At 50.9% G+C, this 19,401-nt stretch overlaps 1 protein-coding gene across 1 annotated transcript in view; it reads right to left on the bottom strand.

Moving 5' to 3' along the window:
- Window positions 1-19,401, bottom strand: part of DYNC1H1 (dynein cytoplasmic 1 heavy chain 1) — a 67,349-nt gene that overhangs the window by 29,671 nt on the left and 18,277 nt on the right. The window contains exons 9-32 of the mRNA XM_036842382.1: window positions 18,651-18,830; window positions 17,113-17,262; window positions 15,307-15,453; window positions 12,611-12,751; window positions 12,090-12,266; window positions 11,846-11,956; window positions 11,643-11,762; window positions 10,991-11,230; window positions 9,193-9,348; window positions 8,947-9,060; window positions 8,306-8,416; window positions 8,018-8,227; window positions 7,703-7,849; window positions 7,184-7,350; window positions 6,908-7,081; window positions 6,036-6,201; window positions 5,765-5,953; window positions 5,477-5,671; window positions 4,501-4,783; window positions 3,890-3,990; window positions 3,138-3,297; window positions 1,515-1,758; window positions 1,155-1,338; window positions 663-875 (exon numbers count right to left, since the gene is read on the bottom strand). Of these exons, the coding sequence (XP_036698277.1) occupies window positions 663-875; window positions 1,155-1,338; window positions 1,515-1,758; window positions 3,138-3,297; window positions 3,890-3,990; window positions 4,501-4,783; window positions 5,477-5,671; window positions 5,765-5,953; window positions 6,036-6,201; window positions 6,908-7,081; window positions 7,184-7,350; window positions 7,703-7,849; window positions 8,018-8,227; window positions 8,306-8,416; window positions 8,947-9,060; window positions 9,193-9,348; window positions 10,991-11,230; window positions 11,643-11,762; window positions 11,846-11,956; window positions 12,090-12,266; window positions 12,611-12,751; window positions 15,307-15,453; window positions 17,113-17,262; window positions 18,651-18,830 (4,080 nt within the window). The remainder of the gene's footprint in view (window positions 1-662; window positions 876-1,154; window positions 1,339-1,514; window positions 1,759-3,137; window positions 3,298-3,889; window positions 3,991-4,500; window positions 4,784-5,476; window positions 5,672-5,764; window positions 5,954-6,035; window positions 6,202-6,907; window positions 7,082-7,183; window positions 7,351-7,702; window positions 7,850-8,017; window positions 8,228-8,305; window positions 8,417-8,946; window positions 9,061-9,192; window positions 9,349-10,990; window positions 11,231-11,642; window positions 11,763-11,845; window positions 11,957-12,089; window positions 12,267-12,610; window positions 12,752-15,306; window positions 15,454-17,112; window positions 17,263-18,650; window positions 18,831-19,401) is intronic.

The raw sequence follows: 19,401 nt of genomic DNA, 5'->3' as shown, positions 1-19,401 counted from the left end.
CTGTGACTCTTTCAAGGCAAGTACTGGGACTTTCTAACCAGAGAGACCTTCAACCGGCCACAAGCACAGCAAATACAGAGGGTTTTTACTGAACTGTGGAGCTGTTGGACTGAGTCAGGAGACGCTCACCGAGCTGCCTCAGAAGAGACCCCTGAGATGCCCTGCCAGGAGGACAGAGGCCAGATAAACAAGCCGCCTGTCTAACCCAGGACCACAGCTCAGAGTCAGCACACACAGCTTGTGCACGTGACATGCTTTTTCTTAAGTGAGTCTCACAGAGGAGAGAAAGGATAGAAGTTGATACAGAATGTAAACTCTATTGATTAGCACATTTATGTTGTTAATCGTGGTACTGCAAAGTCTTGTAAGCAGATCTTTTACTGCCATAGACGTTTTTCATCATGATCCCCTTTTAGCCAGCATTTTCAGAGAACAAACTATACCACATAATTGAAAATTTCAGGTAAGTTTCCCTGTCACTACTCTCAAGTTAAGAAAAAATCCTAACAGGACTTGGGGCAAATCTTCACAAACCAGACGACGCGCCTCGTGGACAAAGCCTGATAAGACGTGGCTTCTCCCCCAAGTCCACGGCCGTCGTTACCGCTCGCGACCGCCTGCGGGGTCTGTGAGGCGCCAGCCAACACCCCGATCCCAGCTACCTTTTCAACCCACATCCCGCCGACTTCTTCTCCGTCTCCGTATGTCAGGTACATCTCCTGGCACACTTTCTTGAGCTCCTCCCTCAGCGCCGTCATCTCGCCCCGGTGATACTGGACCCCGGGGAACACGTCCGACAAGAGGCTGAAAAGCAGTGGGATGTCTTCTGCCACCAGCTTTGGCACCATCGTCTCACAGACGCTCTGGATCAGGATCTGTGTGGGGAGAAGGGGATGAGCTCTTGGGGGGGGGGCGGTGCCGGCTCCACATTTACTGCCCTGTCCCTGGAGGACCCACGGCATAGCTGTCCTGTGAACAAGCAGTGAGGTCCAACGCCCCACCCCCACCCCCAGGCTTCCCGTCAAATGCGGGTCCCCTCCGTTCACCCTGGGGCACGTGAGTCGCAATGAGAGCCCTCAAGGCACGACTTCAGGGAGGCAAAGGGAAACACAACCAGAGTCTGGGTCTGAGTGCTTAAAGGATGCCCCGCACACCTCTTGCTCAGGGAGATTTTCCGCAATTTCTCCTTCGTCGACCACCTCGCCGCGCTCCTCCTTCTCCCTCTTGATCTTCTGAATCCGCTCCCGCTTCACGTTTCCTGCACTCACCAGCACGCTCTTCAAGGCTCGGAGACCGAAGTCATAGTGGCTTTGAGAAGAGAGCTGCTCGTCACATAGTCTAAAAGAGAAAGGGTTTTCTTAAAAAACAGTACACTTTGAGCACCAGGAGCATCAAACGTCAAGAAATAAGAGATGGACACGTGGAAGGTAGTGTCGTAATTACACAGGCAAACTTTAAACGGCACACCTAACACATGCTAGAAACACAATTCGGAATAACTCTAAGTGACTCACTTGAAGAACGGGACGATCTTGTTGGCGAGGACCTCGGCGGTGCGGAAGCCCTGTGAGTACAGCATGACCTGGGCGATGAGCTGCCGGTCGGGCTTGGTCATGGCCAAGCTCCGGAACAGCTTCTTCAAGTTGTCTGGAAGGTTCGATCGGCCCGCGTAGCCGGGGTTCATGGTGATGAAGACGGCCATGTCTGGGCTCACCTTGACTTGTTTGTTCAGCAGCTCACAAGTAATGGGGGCAGAGGCTGAAAATCGGAGGATGGTGTTAAGACTCGTGATAGTCAAAAAACCACTCCAAAATCTCTCTAAAACTGCAGAGCAAGCACCCATCTCCCTGCCGGCCCAGGACTCCAGGGGAGCTGCCGTCTGGCCTTTCCGCAGGCCCTCACCGGACACAACGCCCACCGGCCCAGGACTCCAGGGGAGCTGCCGTCTGGCCTTTCCGCAGGCCCTCACCGGACACAACGCCCACTGGCCCAGGACTCCAGGGGAGCTGCCGTCTGGCCTTTCCGCAGGCCCTCACCGGACACAACGCCCACCGGCCCAGGACTCCAGGGGAGCTGCCGTCTGGCCTTTACGCAGGCCCTCACCGGACACAACGCCCACCGGCCCAGGACTCCAGGGGAGCTGCCGTCTGGCCTTTCCGCAGGCCCTCACCGGACACAACGCCCACCGGCCCAGGACTCCAGGGGAGCTGCCGTCTGGCCTTTCCGCAGGCTCTCACCAGACACAACGCCCACCGGCCCAGGCAGGCCCATCTTCACCCACCTCACCCACACAAAAGCCGTCGGAATGTGTAACGGATCAAGTCACCAGAGGCAGGAAGCCCACTATTTGTGCATTACTGAGCGTCACAAGGTCAATGCAAGAATAGAAATGCAGCCCAACAATAGTTGCAAAAATAAAAACCAATCCATGTTGTGACAAAACTGACTGGCTGAGGTCACGAGAATGACCCTCTCCTAGGGTCATCAAAGGAAAACACAAAATAAACAGCCCCCCCGCTCCCCAACCCTGGACTACTTAGGCATCAGACTTCCTCCATAGGAGAACATGGAACATGGAGTACACAGGTACTGATATCTTTGACACTCCTTTTGTTTTATTTAGGAGGTCTGGTAAGATGAGTTACCGTTATTATAGAAAAAAAGGGAACTTTAAAAGGTAAACTCGCCAAGGTGGATGTATTTATTTACGTCCTCCAGCTCACGTGCCCAGGCTGTGTGCGCAACAAGCCCCGGGGCCCTCTGAGCAGGCACTCCCACCGTGCCGAGGGCTGGTTCCCAACACTCTGGCCAGGAGGCCTGGCTCTGTGGGATGCAGGGAGGAGGAGGGGGACGCGGGGGGCCCAGAGCGGCTCAAACCTGTGCTGTGCGCAGGCGCCAGGGGAGGGAGCACGGGGACTGGTACAGGGGAAGGACTGACGGCTCCGCGGTGCCGCGGGGCTGCTCTGGGACGAGGGGTGCGGCGGTACCCTGGGCCCTCCCGCCTGTCTTCCGTCAGGACGCACTGCCCCGCCTGCAGCAGCGCGTCCTGGAGCTACATTAAATTCTCGCTTATTTCTCATCAAAGAGGGGGCCCCCTCTGTGCCCTCCAGGTAACTGTAAGGAGAAGCCAGTCTCACTCTTATCGTAGCTGGGGCTGGAGTGCTCGCGCAGCGCCTCCTGGATGCACTGCACCTGCTGGGACACGGCCGACAGCATCCGCTCCTCCAGGCGGTTGAACTCGTCAAAGCAGCCCCACGCGCCCACCTGGCAAAGCCCCACAAAGATCCGTCCCATCGCCTGAAACGAGAAGAAGGGACAGGAGCTGAGACCGCGGCCACGGTGCTGGCTGTACGGGGCTCCGCTTCTGGCTTGGATGACTGGTCCCACCCTGGGCAGATCACGTCTTGAAACCCTTGTCTGCTCATCTTTGAAATGGGATCAATATCGCCTTCCTCCCGGGGTGGGGGGTGGGTGGGAGGGGCTGTGAAGGTGGAATCAGCTTCACACGTGAGGCAAGGAGCCCAGCCCCACACATCAAGTGCCTCATAAACAGTGGTACAGATGTAACGTGTCATTTTTCCTCCTGTGCCAATAAAATCCCAATGACAAAGTTAACACGTTGTTTAAAAAACCTTTCCCATAATATTTGTTTATTCCCAGACATAGACACCAGAAAGATATGTTACACTGAGGAGTTTGAAGAATCTGAAGACGTGAAGCTGAAGTCGGTGTCAAGCACGTGCTGGGAACCTCAAACAGCTCAAGTAACCCCGTCCCCAAAGGACCATGCTGTGCTGTAAGGCTAACAGCTTTGAGAGGTGTCGCCTGCTATTCCCCACCCAGCCCTCTCAGGCCCTTAACTCTAGGTGGTTCCCACAGAGCTTCTCACCTGGAAATCAAAGGTTTCATCACAGTTGAAAACTAAAACAAAGCGTCCAAGCTGATGGCCGAGAGCTTTGACAGACTCGGTCTTCCCAGTCCCAGCAGGCCCTATTATTTGAAGAAAAGGAATTGAGAACTCAAATAAGAACACACCTTTAGTTTTAAGAACTGTAAAAAGCAATTCATTTTAAAAATCCAAAGTACAATCATCCCTCAGTCTCCATGCGGACTGGTCCAGGACCCCTGTGTCTACCCAAATCCATGGACCCTCGAGTCCAATAGTTGGCCCTCCGTATCCACAGGTTCTGCATCCACGGATTCAACCAACCTCGGATGGAAACTTTAATCCATGGTTGGTTCAATCTGAGGATGTGAAACCGGTGAACATGAAGGGCCAACTGCCTATCTATTAAGAAAACTCTGTGTCTAAGAGGACTCACACAGTTCAAACCAGTGTTGTTCGAGGGTCGACTATAAATGCGATCACCGCCAACGGATTTCAAGTTTTAGAAGGTACCAGCCATGCAGTTAAGAAATACATGTAGATCGTTTGCTTAATCTTCGAAAAGTACGTTTCCTATCTGACTCCACCTGCCCAGGTGTCGGAGGGGGACTCACCGAAGGGGGACCCGCCCAACCTGGCCTCCAAGGCCTGGGTCATCGTCAAGTAGCAGCGGTCGGTGAGGGGGGTCTGGACCAGCTTGTCCTGGACACCCAGGTACTCAAAGCCATAGTTAAACTTGGCATTTGCCATTTGAATCGACAATTGCTGCAACACATCAGTTTGCTTAGGGTCAAAGTAAAATCGCATTTGGCTGAGCCACTCAAAAGATTTGGCGTTGTCGATCTTGCTCTTGATCAAGGACCTGGTGACGTCTCTCTGGTGAACCAACTCTGTAATCTGAAGAAAGAGTCACTTTAAAGCGTTTATCAGAAAGTACATTTCAAGAACTAAAGTATGTAAACTAAAGTACATAAGCGTATCCTCGGGGTGCGGGGGTTATTTAGTAGACTTTTAAATTGAGATTCTAGGTCCAGTTACAGTGTAAATATTCACTTTTAGAAACAACAGAACTGTTATTATTCACTTTTAAAAACCATAAAACTGTTATTCACACAATGGAATTACACAGAATCAAGAGCTGCAACAAAAACAAAGAAACAACAAACAAACAAGAACTCTGCTAGTTGCAACTAGCATGAAACGTGATGGGAGCGGAGCTGTCTCTGCCCTAACAGTGCATCTGCTGCACACGGGGGCGCAAAGCCCAGCAGCAGCAAGCAGCCTGGGCTCAGAGACGCGCTGGGCTGGTCCGCCACAGGACACGTTCTTTGGGAAGGAGAGGACGAGAGTGTGAAAGACCCAGAGGGACGAGTGTCACCCCTTTGTGTCAGGAGGTCGTGTGTGTTAACTCCTGTCCCCCAAGACTGCCTTTCAACGGGACCAGCGAGCCAAGGACACACCCCAGCGTTTGTCAACAGGGCATCCACTTGTTTTTCTCCCTGACACCAATTAGGATCTTTCTCAAGCGTGAGTTCTTTCGGCTGTCCGAGGCGAAGGCCCAGGAACCTGAGTGGGAGGAATGGGACTAACCAAGTGCTCCAGCTTGCGTCTCCGGAGTGGGGGCTGCTCCATGAGGACCGAGTCGGCCAGCACGTTGAGGGTGACCTCCACGTTGCTGAGCACGGAGTGCAGGGGGGCTGTGTCGCCGCCCCCGCCGATGCCGCTCAGCGCCGTCTCCACGTTCTCAGACCAGGCGATCTGGGCTGACAGGACCACGAGCTGGGCCTGCGAGGCACGGCACACAAGACCCAAAAGGATGGTTTTAAAGATCAGCCAGTGCCCTCACCTTCAGACTGTCCCCCTTCTACTGGACAGTACCTGGTATTTGTCAATCCAGGTGATGTAGGTATTTGGGTCAATTGAAGTTGCTTTACCAAAAATCTCAACTTCTGTAACAGACTCGGCAAGGAGTTTGGCCAGCGTGACTCTCATCTCCTTCTCTACTAGGGTGAGCCACTCGTTGATTTTGGGATGTTCAGTAATTGACACGGGAGTTTTAAACATAACCTGAAATAAAGAAAATCTAAGAATTAAAGTGCGCAAAGATGGGAGTGAAGTTTACTAAGTTACAATCAATAAATGTAACTACCTCCTCTCCTTCACGGGACGAAATGCCCAGGACGACAGAGTTATCTTCATTCAGGATGATGCTGGAAACACCAGCAAACATTTTCTTGAAATGTTTCTGTAACTTGGCTACATTCTTACTGTTTCCAATGATTTCAAGCAAATCTTCATCACCCACAAAATAAAACCTAAAATTAAAATAGCATTTAAGTTGCTAAAACATTACATATACACAAATAAGGGGAATCGAGGCAAGACTTCAAATCGTAAAGGAAAGGAAAGTGGATACGGATGGTGGTGGACCATCTCCAGCCTGAATTCAGATCACATCCAAATTTCTTCCAGCCCTCAGCAAAAGATACACACTCACCTAACAAGATCCTGAAGAGAAATTCAATGGATTTCATATAATTCACCTCACCTTATGAATTTTTTAAAAACCTGCTCTATTTATACTAAGTAAACTATTCAGAAAGAAAAGAATGCCACTTAGAAAATAAAATACAACTTCCCTGGTGGTCCAGTGGTTAAGACTCCCTGCTTCCACCACAGGGGGCACGGGTTCGATCCCTGGTCGGGGAAGTTCCGCACGCCACACGGTGCGGCCAAAAAAAAAAAAAGAATCACAGCTAAATTTTTAAGAGATGCTAGCTGCCTGGGAGGGTGAATAATAGTTTAAATGAAGCTTAGTAAATGAACCCACGGTAGAAAATTAAGGATTATTTGTTATAATTAGCAATCAATGGATGAAGGAGAAACGGTATTCACTAAATCGGTTATTGGTAACAAAACCCTTGACGTCAGAGTGACCAACACACAGGCCAGGAGGGAGGAGCGAGAAGGAGGCGCCGGAGCTGACCTTCCCTTCAGTCCCCGTAAAAACCACCCTCTCACCTGGGGAAAGATGAGCGCTCTCTTTCCAGGTACTCTCCCAGGGCTTTCTGGATCTTTCCTAGCAGGTCTGCTAATCTCTCCAGAGACCTCTGTACCCCCTGGATGTTCAGAACGTCCATGACCAGGGGAGACTTGGATACTTTTTTCATGAGAGCCAAGAATTCCGTGCTGATACTACAAATCAAATTAAAAGCGAGGTTAACGTCAGCCTTCGTGCAAAGGGTGGTCACCAGCCAAGCCTACCCTTCAGCCCCCCGTCCCGGCACGAGGCTGTACCTCTGGAACCGCTGGGTTTCCACCGGCAGCAGGTGTTTGATGTCCGCGCTGCCCGTGAAGATGCCCTCCAGGTAGACCCAGCGCCTCTGCACGTCGATCCACACGTCGAAGAGAGCCATGATCCGGTTCAGTTTGTCTTCCCAGCTCAGGGCATCCTCTTCAAACACCTAGCGGGTGGATGGACGGCAGAGCTCAACTGCTAAACTCTCCACTCTCAGATACACCAGAACTTACCCCAATATGCAGGTAAAGATCCTGTCCAGTTATGTGACTCACATTTTCTACCAGGCACCTGGTAACTGTGAGTCTGGCCATTTTAATTTTTTAATTATTTTTTAAAAATCTATTTATTTTGGCCACACAGCATGCTGGATCTTAGTTCCCCTACAGGGATCGAACCCGTGCCCCCTGCAGTGGAAGCGCAGAGTCTTAATCACTGGACTGCCAGGGAAGGCCCTGACTCTAAGTCTGAAGGTAAAACAGTGGATGTGCGGGAGGGACATCTCCCCACAGCGGTACCTTATAATACGGAGAGAGCTTCATGGCGGACACACTGTTGATGTGCTCTTTGACCTTGTTGAAGAGGTCGTCCCAGCCTCGGATCAGGCGACACTTGTTCTGATAGTTAACCAAGTCTAATTCGTAAGTATTCCACACTTCTCGTATCTGAATTGAAACCGAAAGAGGCACGTCATCAATATGTGGGCGTTCGCCAGTCACACGAGTGACCGAGTGTAATGGAGACAAAAGGGACCACATATGAGGCTCAAATCTACGTCAGTCTATGTCACAGCCTGAAACATGATATGGAATGCCCATCAGCCTATTACTTACCTGCTTCAAAAATTCCTCCAAAGCCATCTCCCCCTGTGCTACAAGCAGCACATCCTTGACAACCGCTTCATTTTTCTGCAAGTCAACGTCCCAGATCTGGCCGAGGGTCAGCTCAGAAACAACCCAGTTTACATGAAGCCGTTTCATCAGCTGTTTCCAGTGGCGATCTTTAAGTGCTTCAGATTTCAGTTCAATCACCAGCATGTTTATCTGTGGAGAGAGTGAGCCACGTTACCCGTGCAGCGTGTTTCTAGCGGACATCTGTGACCGCAGCTCTGAGTCACCGACCTTGAGGTAACCTTTCAGAAGCCTCTGGACAAACTCATAGGACGCGTACTGCCGTAATCGTGCGGGGAAGTTTTTCAGCTGGTTCAAGAGGCCATCTAAATTTTGCCGAAGCTGTCAAGAGAAACACAAGATGGTATTTAGGTTGCCAACATTCCTTTAAATGATGAAATATTTTAAAAATGGTTTTAGAAGAAATTTTACATTAATCTGGATGAATAATGTAAACGACCATTAAGTGACATTTTGTGAACTCACAATACAGCTCCTTGCTTGCCAGGTTTCTGAGTAAAGTCTACACCTGTCAATACGTGCAGGTGCACATAGCATCTATCTTTAACGACACCTACCTGTCAGTATGTGCAGGTGCACACAGCACCTGTCTTTAACGACATCTACCTGTCAGTGCGTGCAGGTGCACACAGCACCTGTCTTTAACGACATCTACCTGTCAGTGCGTGCAGGTGCACACAGCACCTGTCTTTAGCGACATCTACCTGTCAGTGCGTGCAGGTGCACACAGCACCTGTCTTTAACGACACCTACCTGTCAGTACGTGCAGGTGCACACAGCATCTACCTTTCACGACATCTACCTGTCAGTACGTGCAGGTGCACACAGCACCTGTCTTTAGCGACACCTACCTTTCGAGGCTGCACGGAAACCCACGGCTGCTCCTTCATCTGATCAATCTGCTCCCAGACCTTAGAAAGCTCCGACCAAACGCCTTTGAGGTCCTGCAACTCCTCTAAGGCCACCTGCGATGAAGCACAGTAAAGCAGTTGAACTTGGAAGCAGAACCACCCCAGGGCTCCTGAGACACTCCAGGCCAGAGGCAGCGTGAACACGAGCAGCCCGGCCCCACCCCCCGCCCGCTGGAGCCGCCGTACCTGGACGCGCTCTTCGCTGCCACTGAGGAGTCCCGTATCTGTCAATTCCAGCGCCTCCTTGGCCTTCGCACACTTCTCCCTGTCGTCCTTCAGCCTGCCGAACTTGCCTTCGTATATGGTGAGAGCCTGAAGCGCCTCCTCCGGGCGAAGATTGCCCTGAAGCAGTCAAGGCCAGAGAATCAGAGCCGGGGCTCAGGACAGACGAGCTCTGGCTCTGAGATGGTGGAGGGGGCCTGCTGGGCTTCTAGGATTTGTGATTCCTTGAACATGTCTACGCACGTAAACATTCAAAAGCTGTTCCCTGGTGATGTGCGTCCATTACTGGATGAACTTTTGCTTCCAGACTTGACACAGGAAAGGTGGAGCACCTCTCAACTCAGCCATCCCCTCACTAAGTGCCGTGGGAGACGGAAGAGAAGAGTCAGGACAGACCTGGGCCTGGAGTAGGACACTCCTGACCGAGGGGACAGGGAGCTTGGGGCTGCCAGCCACGCCCTCCCTGAGGAGGTGCACAGTCGTCATATCAGTTACTGAGAGAAGAAGGAAAAGGAAAGCACTGTTCTCACTGGAGGAGACTCTGCTTCAGCCTTAACACTGTTTACACACTTCCTCTCCATTCTGATAACCTTTGAGAATGACTACACAAAATATCAAAGTTTTCACTGTAACACATTCATTACTAGCAAGGTGAGGCAACAAAAGATATTCAAATTCAGGTGATCACACTCTTGTCTAGTGATCAGTACTCACTCCCCTGCACAGCCTGGAAGCACTGGCATTAGCAAAAGCACAAGCCTGCTTAACACCGGGGCCCCTCAGCCAAAATGAAACACTAGGCAGGACCTTGGGCCCAGCAGCACAGACAGGGCTGCGGGCAGGACAGAGGCCAACCCAGTAGACGTGGGGCGGCCAAATCAGCCCCCAGGACTGGTGCGGAGAACCTACATCCTCACTACAAAACCAGACTGACGTTCAGAGCATTTCAAAACCCTTCCCCTTCTATGCGTACGTGTATGTCTAAGTTTGAATTCCACCCAGTGAGCCAGGCAGGCTGTGACCTACGTGCCTGAGCCCCACACTGGCCGTCCCCCTGCCTGGACGCCCCCTCGACCACGGCACGCTTGCCAGCCCCTCCCTCAGCCTCCACATGTCAACCCCCTGCAGAGCAGGAAAGCACCAACACCCCTTTCCCGCGGCACGTATCACCATCTGACTTAAAACACATGTTCTTCTCGTTCACTCTTTACCCTCCGTGCCCCACTGGAGCGTAACTCCATGCAGGTAGGGCTCCTTTCAGGTCACCGCTGTATCTCTGCTGCCCAGAATGTAGTCGGTGCTCAATAAATACTTGAATGAACCCAGAGACCAGGGTGTGGCAGGTCCCGGTACAGAAAGCATTAACGACCGCGACAATGACGTCACAGCTCAGGGCTGCCCCCCACCGCACAGACCTAGCAGTGACGGCAGCGGGATGCTTGGCCTGTGTCCACGAGAAAGGAAATTCTAACTTCTGACTATGCCTAAGTAAGAGGATAACTTACAAACAGAAAAACGTTAGTCTTTAAAACAATTCCCTGACTTAAGTGACTGTCATGAGGAGTTCCGGGTAAAAAGAGGTCTAAGTCGGCTTTCGTGTTTTCAAAGCCACTACCTGCAAGTACTGCTCCTTTTAATTACAAGGGAAAGTCTTCATTCTGGAAAGCTAAGCCATGGCAGGGCCTTTTAAGTCTGAAAGCGGAGACGCCAGGTCACCTGCTGCCGGCTCGGGAGAAGCTGCGGCGCCGGGGGCGAGACTCACCGTGACAGGCTTGGTCTTCTCCCAGTCGGTCAGCAGGTCGGTGGTGCGGCTCTCCACGGCCCGGTCCTCCTGGACGATCTTCATCTGCAGGTTCGCCACCTGCTGCTGGATGGCAGAGTCTTTCCGCCGCATGATGTCGTTGAAGGCCCCCCACTCGCCCTCGATGTTGTCAATGTAAAGCCAGGAAGGCGGGAACTGGAACCTTTGCTTTTCCAGCAAGCGCTGGCCGTTGCGGTAGAGCTTTGAGGGTTACAGAATACACTGAGCACTTTCCTTCACAAGGGCAGCAGAGACTGCTGTCAGATTCCCACGAACGGGAAGGCACCCCGCGGCTACAGAACACACGTGCTCCCCTCCCGACGGCGCCGTGGCCAGGCCCGTGACTGCTCCTGGCGGCACCGGGTGGCCCTGAGCAGGGTCTAAGCGCGCTGGAGCTGCGCGTCACACCCTCCTTCCAAATTATGAGAAGGTAATTCAAGTTTGAGGACTTGAAGGTCCACAACTACAGCAAAAGACTTTAAAAGACAGGAGCCTGTGGTTCTCAAACCCTGAAGCGCCTAAGAATCACCTGTCCACCCTTACGAGCACGGCAGGGGCGCGACAGAGACGCCCCGTGGACCCCACCTGAGACACAGCGAGGGACAGGGCTCACCTCGACTTGCTTTTCAAACTGCTTGATCTTCCGCTTCAGAGACTGCACGTAGGTGATGAAGGTCACGGCGTCCGAGGTGCTGGCCGTGTCCACTGAGTGTTGTTCCAGCTCCTGGCGGGACTGTCCGGAGAGAGCGCAGTGTTTAGCAGTGGGCCGAGGGGCGCCGGGGGGTTCACCACACTGGCAGGGTCCTGCCGCCTCACCTTGGAGATCTGGGAGTGGAACTCTGTCATGTTGGAGCCGAGCATCTGCCCGAATTTGCTGAGGACCTCCTTATGCCAAGAGTCGTACTTCAGGTTCACCTTAGATTGGACCTGCAGGGGAAGGAGCGCGCGACAACGGATCAGCGAGTCTTTCACGCTGGAGCGTTTATGCTTCAGCTTCATTTCAGTCGGACGTTGCCGTCCCAGCTCCCCGGACGCCTTTCAATGAGACAGCAGAGCTCACCTTGCCGTAGTCTATGACTACTGGTCCAAACTCCTTCTTGGTCTCTGCATTGTCAAAGGTTCCTCGGGCCTTCCTTATCTGCACCAAGAGCGCCTGCCACTTGTTGAGATCTTCCCCGAGTCTGTTATAGATGTTCTCAGCTTGCATGTCCCACAAACACTGATACTGAAGCCAAACCTGCAAGTGAAGAACACAGTTAAATACTACAGTTTGACTCTTCATTTTGTAAAATATTAACATATATTTTCATATTCTGTTAAAAGGCTCATGTTCTTTCATCGCCGTTAGGAAAACTCTCACTTCAAATTCTCAGAATTTTCCTATCAAAAGAGAATAGTTTCCTGTTCTCCAAAATGATTAATATCCCACAAGGTTTGCCCTATTGTTCACTCGTTTTAAGACAGCAAATATTACCTCATCATTCACATTACATATAGTCAAGACCTTTTAGCTCCATATTCATTAAATCTCATACTCCTAAGTGTATAAGACAACATATTTGAATGAAATTAGCTTCTCACCTTGACATACTGCTCGACTTCATTTACGATGCCCATGACTGCAGAATAGGATTCCTCCAGGGCAACGGGGCCATCTGGCATCCGTGTTAGAGCATTCCGGTAGAATTTCTCTTCTTCGGTCAGTTCGTAGTGGACACCCACCTAACCAAACAAAGCCGGAAATGAACGCAGGTAGTGTGCACAAAAACGTGAATCTCAGAGTCACTTTCACTTAAAATAAACCAAAAGAAACTGTATTTAAGGGATAACATTCACTTATCCCAGTCACAGGTAACCAGAAGCCTACTTACAATATAACTCCTCAAACCAATGAAAGGAACATCAACCACAAGCCAGAAGATGCGGCGTCATGATTGGCACAAGGCAAAAACAGTTAGAGAGCAGGCGAGCCCTAGGAACAGAGAGCCCGGCGCCCCAGAGCGGGGCCCTGCAAGACCGGAGCCTCTCATCCAAGAAGGCAGGACTGAAGGTGGCGCCTAAGAGGGCGTGAGATGACCACGACCAAGTGTTAACACCAACGTGGATGCTGGAACCTGCGACACAGTCATTCGTTTGTTTCAACCATTTGTGGGCTGTCACGTGCCAGGCACTGTTGTAGGTACAACAAACAGACAAAAACCTCCGCTCACATAGATTTACATTCTGTGGGAGGAGAGAGACAACTAAGGGAAAAGCAAAATACACAGCATGTCCCAGGGTGAGCAGTGCCATGAGGACAGCAGGGAGGAGGGGCGAGGGGATGCGGGTGCAGGGAGGAGGGGGCGAGGGGATGCGGGTGCAGGGAGGAGGGGGCGAGGGGATGCGGGTGCAGGGAGGATGCCTTCTGAGCAGGGGAGTCAGGGAAGGCCTCACCGAGGAGGTAACGCGTGGGCAGAGGCCAGGAGGTGGAGGGAGGGAGCCTTGTGAGTATTTGCTCCCGGGGCTTCTGAGCAAGGGGGTCAGCAAGCGCAAAGGCTCAGGGGCAGGAGCCCGCCTGGCGCACGTGAGGATGAGCAAGAGCCCAGCGCGGCTGCAGCAGAGCCGCGAGGGGAGAAGCAGATCAGGGAGGCGGTGTGCCACGTGGGGCCCAGCAAGGCACCGTGGTGGGTGAGACAGGAAGCCGTTAACGGGCTCCGAAAAGAGAAGCGTCAGGGCTAACACACAGTTTTAAGACGCACTCTGGCTGCTGTGTTGACAACAGATTGTAGGGGGCAAAAGCAGACACGGAGAGACCAGTCAGGAGGGGGCTTAAATAATCCGACGGAGGGATTATGGTACCTTCGACGGTGGTAGCGCTGGATGTGGTAAGAAACAGATTAGGGTTAATTTTTTAAAAATTTTAAAATTAATTAATTATTTATTTTTGGCTGCGTCGGGTCTTCATTGCTGCACGCGGGCTTTCTCTAGTTGCGAGCGGGGGCTACTCTTTGTTGCGGTGCGTGGGCTTCTCATTGTGGTGGCTTCTCTTGTTGCAGAGCATGGGCTCTAGGCGCGTGGGCTTCAGTAGTTGTGGCATGCAGGCTCAGTACTTGTGGCTCGCGGGCTCTAGAGCGCAGGCTCAGTAGTTGTGGCGCACCGGCTTAGTTGCTCCGTGGCATGTAGGATCTTCCCCGACCAGGGATCGAACCCGTGTCCCCTGCATTGGCAGGCGGATTCTTAACCACTGTGCCACCAGGGAAGTCCCGATTAGGGTTAATTTTGAAGATAGCGACAGTGGGCGTCCAGGAGCAGGTTGGAGGATGGGAAAGAAAAGACTGGGGGAGGAGCAAATCTGAGGGAGGGGACTGAGAGACAAGTCCACTTTGACATCTCCATCAGGTGGTCACATGGAGACACCAAGGAAGCAAAGGGACAGGCCGTCTGGAGTTCAGAAAAAGGCCTGGCTGGAGACAGGAACACGGAGTTGTGCGCACCCGGCTGGTATTTAAAGCCAACAGGCTGGATGAGACACAGAGAGAGTGGGGTGGAGACGGCGCTGAACACGTAGAGCCAGTGAAGCAGGTGGGCCAGGGAGGTCGAGGAAAGCCAGGAGAGCCCGGTAAAAAGAGTGTGGCAAGGAGGGGGCAGGAAAAAGAGAACTGAGCTTACGTTCACAGTTAAGAAAAGAGACACGCTTCCGGATAGGATCACTGTTTTCTAGAAAAGTCGGTTACAGCAGAGGTTGTGGAATATGTTTATTTGAAAACCCCTGGTCCTATTTAGAAGTAATATTGCCTAGAGACCAGGGACTAAATGCAACGGTCTCTTGAGTTTTCCTTTTGCTCTAGGAGTGTCCTAATAAGAGCGTACTATATCTGGGATTTGCTTTAAAATAATCTGCTGCTGGGGGGTGGGGAAGGGAATATAATGAAACAAAATTGGCCACATGTTGATAAATAAAGCGGAGTGGTGTGAGCTCATATGATTCCCTCTGCTTTTGTGTATGTTTGCAAATTCCCATAATAAAATGCAAGTGGGAGGGTGGGCGGGGAAAAGCAGGAATTAAAATTCCCGAAGAAGTTCACGGAGGGAATTTCTAAGAGACCACTGACACCAGAGCTCCAAACCCGACTGTGTGGAAAAGTAACTACTGGGAAAAACGTCAGGTCACACAGAGCTTCCTCCAGCTTTCCCTCAGAGCGCCGAGCTGAGGTCTGGAGTTTGAAAGGACGCGTCAAGAGCTCTTTAAAGAGGCGCGTGGAGGTGGCGTCCCAGAGCGAGGGGGGCGCGGAGCTCACCTGGTACCTCTGACTCTGGATTCTGGGGAGAGACAGCACCACCATCTTCCAGGCGAACATCTCCTGGTACAGCTTGTACCTGCACTCCTCGATTGGCGGGTTCAGATAGATGACCTGGTTGGTTATCCTCAGCTCATGCACGACATTCTATGAAGCAAAGATTTCATTTTTACTCAGCAGTCTATTTCAGGAAAATGGCTTTGATATAGAGCATTTTCTCTCTCTAATTATTAAACTACTTCCGTCTGAACCACAAAGTCTGTTACTTTATTAACAGACCCGGTTTTCCCTGACTTCATGTTTGTGGTCTGTGCCCTCCCCAAAGGAAGAGGAGGTCAGAGGGCAGGCCCTGCTTGGGTCCTTCCTGGGTCCCCCAGTGCCTGGGTGTCATACACACAACAGGTGCTCAGTGAAGCACCATCAGATATGACGTGTGTGATGATATCTGGACACGAGGACCTCGCGACCTGAGAAACCAGTGACACGAGGCCGATTTTACTGATGTATGTTTACAAGTCGGGGTCAGTCTGTGCCACCTGCCAGTGCTTTAAGCTAATGGAGAATTCCAGCTCAGTCTCCACTGGATACTGTATCCACTCAGACACACTCACTAGCTTTTCTGCATCTCAGTATTTTTAAAAGTACACTCTGGGGATGAATATCTGTAATATTCCAAAGTGAAAACATTTTTCAAGCATAAAAGCGGAAAAAAAAAGAAAAGGTATAAAGTCTGCGTAGAAAAAAAAAAAAGCCAATTGTTTCTCCCAGATCAAAGTTTTTACTTGCCCAGTTCTTCCAGGCTTCTGTTTCGTGAGACCTTTTTATTGGTAAATATAACACACATACTGTAAACTACATAAAACTAACACATGGCTTAATGAATTAGTGTAAGGTGGACAGCTTTATAACTACCACCCACGACAGGAGACAGGGACCTACTTGCAGAGTCTGAACAGAACTTTCTGGAAAGCTTGCTAGGCCCCAGTTGACCACTCCTTCACACGAATGGGAAACAGCTGGCTTGGAGACAAAGACTGCTGTCCAGTGTGCTGATCAGTGTGCTACTGCATTCTCCCACAAGAATTCGATTCAGATTTTTGTGAAAACAGTGACATTTTAGGGTCATAGTCCGAACATCTGCTTGTAGCAGATTATCATATTCAGTTCTGGAAATGATTTCTTACATATCATATATGCTTGGAAAGCAGAGATTTTTTTCCCATTGTAAATTTATTTCTAAATATTATTTTCTATTAAAAAAAACTTCTGTTTTTGAAACTATTTTAGACTTATAGGAGAGTTCTAAGGCAAGTATGAAGAGTTTCCATACACCCTCACCCGCTTCCTCTAATGTAGTGTAATTTCCAAAACGAAGACGCCAGCACTGATACAATACTAGGAACTGAAACACTGACTTCAGCCTGATTCCCCAGGATCTAATGAGGACACACATCACAGTTACTTGTCGCAGCTCCTCACTCCCTTCCAGTCTGTGACATTTTCTCAGTTTTTCCTGTCTCTCTCTCATGACCTTGGCATTCTGGTGTCCTGCAGGATGGCCCTCCACCTGGGTTTGCCTGACGTTTTCCTCATGGTTACTGGGGGGAAGACCATAGGGGTGAAGAGCCCTTCTCATCACACCACAGGTGACACCACACATCTCCCCTGGGATGCTGACTTGGGTCAGCTGGGCGTGGTGGCACCTGTCAGGTTTCTCCACTGTAAAGTGACCTTTTCCCTGGTAGTTTTTACGGAGAGAACCTTGTTTAATTTACTATCGAATCGGCTGCCCTGGGAAATACTGACCTTGATCTTCGGCTCTCCTCCAGGTTTGTGACTAACTTGAGGTGCGTCCGTATCCATGTCAACCTCTGCTTTATCCTCAGCTTGTCCAAGGAGCACCTGGGTCCAAGCTCTCAGGCCAGCTTGCAGGCGGACGCCCAGTATTCTTTCAATCTACAGAGAAAACATGTCCAAGAACAGTGTTTCTTTCAAAAGTTAGCTCACAGAGCACGTTAACAGAAAGCCGATGTTTTAGGTCCAGGACGAACTGTTTCTCACTACAAGCCTTCACCCCTGCTTCTCAGCCTCATTTCCTCACCTTCCAGCCTCAGATCACCGTCTACTAGGCTGACTGTGCTTTCCACTTGCAGGATCCCCACTTATAAGTGATAAAGATACTAACACAAACGCAGCAGATGAGCGAAGGTCTTGATATTTGTTCGGTGTGATAGACAATTTACAAAACAAAAGCATTTTCCTGGTAGCCTCAGAGATAAAACTAGAAAACTATAATTTGGAGATTAAACAATTTTTTTTCTTTTCAAAATTGAGGCATAATTGACATGTAACATTATTATTACTTTTAGATATACAACATCATGATTCAATATTGGTATATATTGCAAAATGATCACCACAATAAGTCTAGTTAACACCCATCACCAAACAGTGACCATTTTCTTTCAACAAGTAAAGAAGCCAGAATTCTCTTCTGATCTGTAACGAGACAAATAGATTTCCTATGACTAGGATGTCTGTATGTCTTGTTTAGCGTCTGGCCACACAACCATCCTGGGAATGCTGTGAGGGCGGCTTGAGATAAACTGGGACTTGCAGTCGATTCAAAAGAGGGGGGCCTGTGAACTTTCACTCTGTTTGGGTCCCACTGGTAGATACACTGCGACTTCTGTATCCATTTTAAAGGAGAAAAATCTGTGACCCACACACAACAACTTCAGAACTGACCAACTACCATCTGTCCCCTGAGTGACCTCTGCCATAAAACATCCTCCTTCTAGACACTTCACAGCTGTACTCTGACATCCACTGACGAGAAAGCCACAGGGGGTGTTAAGTATGCTTCACACACACACACACACACACACACACACACCCCTCCCGCCCCCCACACACCCCTACACGGGTGAGTCAAGATCCTCTCCACCAGGAATAAGAGGTTCTTGGATGCTGGGTGGGATGGTGGAGGGGGACAAGGTGGTCAGAGAAGGGCGCCAGGAGAAGAGGGCCAGGAAGAACCACCTAAATTATCAGCAGAGCAGGGAAGGGCAAGTAGGAGGTTGTCAAATATCCAGAAAATAGAACTCTTTCTCCTCCCCCATAGCTCCCTGCTTCCAACGCACGAAGACGGTGACTACGGCCAACACCACCGTTCAGCTCTGTCATTAGCTACACGGGGTTTCTGGAGAGAGCTGGATCGTCACTGGTAACGTCTAGGGAAACACGTGCTTCTCGGCGACAAACTCATCGGCTATGGAACAGGGCCCAGCCCACGCAGACAGCAGACAAGTGGGCAGCACTGTGTGTGACAGCCCCGTACCCACCTCCATGTCCAGCTTGTTGACCCAGATGGGCAGGTTGGAGTAGGAGTGCAGGTTGAGGTCGTCCACGGCCTTCTGCACTCTGTTCAGGATCTCGGAGAAAGTCTTATGATCATACATGCAAGTCTCCAGGGACCGGACTTCCAGGTCTATTTTTTCCTCAATAATCAGCAGATCATCCACCTAAGGAAGGTATATTTAGTATTTAAAACACCCACTCACTCTATTCCTTTATCTTACGTATATTCTTCTCAATTAATAAATGTCCGAGGCAGAGAAGTTCTCCCACAACTAGCTAATCCTACGTGTTGGCGTGAGAACACACCTGTGTCTCTGTGGAGGAAGGGAAACGTATGGAAACAAGCAGCCTCCCCCCTTGCCCGCTCCTGCTCCCGGGAGGGGTGACCTCTGACCATCAGTTTGGGAGCAGGACACCAATGCGCTCTGCTCAGCGCTCTCCCTCGCTGGGAGCCGGCCGCGCACCAGACCAGCGGACTCTGTCCTGCCCGCAGTGGCAGGCACAGGGCCAGGAGGTGGCAGCGGGGCAGCTGGGCGAGGGTCTGGGGAGGAAGTCCAGGTCTGGGGCAGACCGACCGCAAGCACCACAACTGCAGATCGAGAGGCCATTCTCCACGCAGCTCTACCAGTAATAAAGCTCTCGTGCCCTTCACCTCTCTACTGGTTTCCTACCTGAACTCGGGCTGTCACCTGACGGCTTCCCTAAAGCCGCGACAGCATCCAGCAGCCCGGAGAG

Source organism: Balaenoptera musculus, chromosome 2 (genome assembly GCF_009873245.2).
Source record: "Balaenoptera musculus isolate JJ_BM4_2016_0621 chromosome 2, mBalMus1.pri.v3, whole genome shotgun sequence".
Classification (NCBI taxonomy): Eukaryota; Metazoa; Chordata; class Mammalia; order Artiodactyla; family Balaenopteridae; genus Balaenoptera; species Balaenoptera musculus.
The sequence above is the reverse complement of the archived record's forward strand: the minus strand, read 5'-3'. Positions and strand labels throughout refer to the sequence as shown.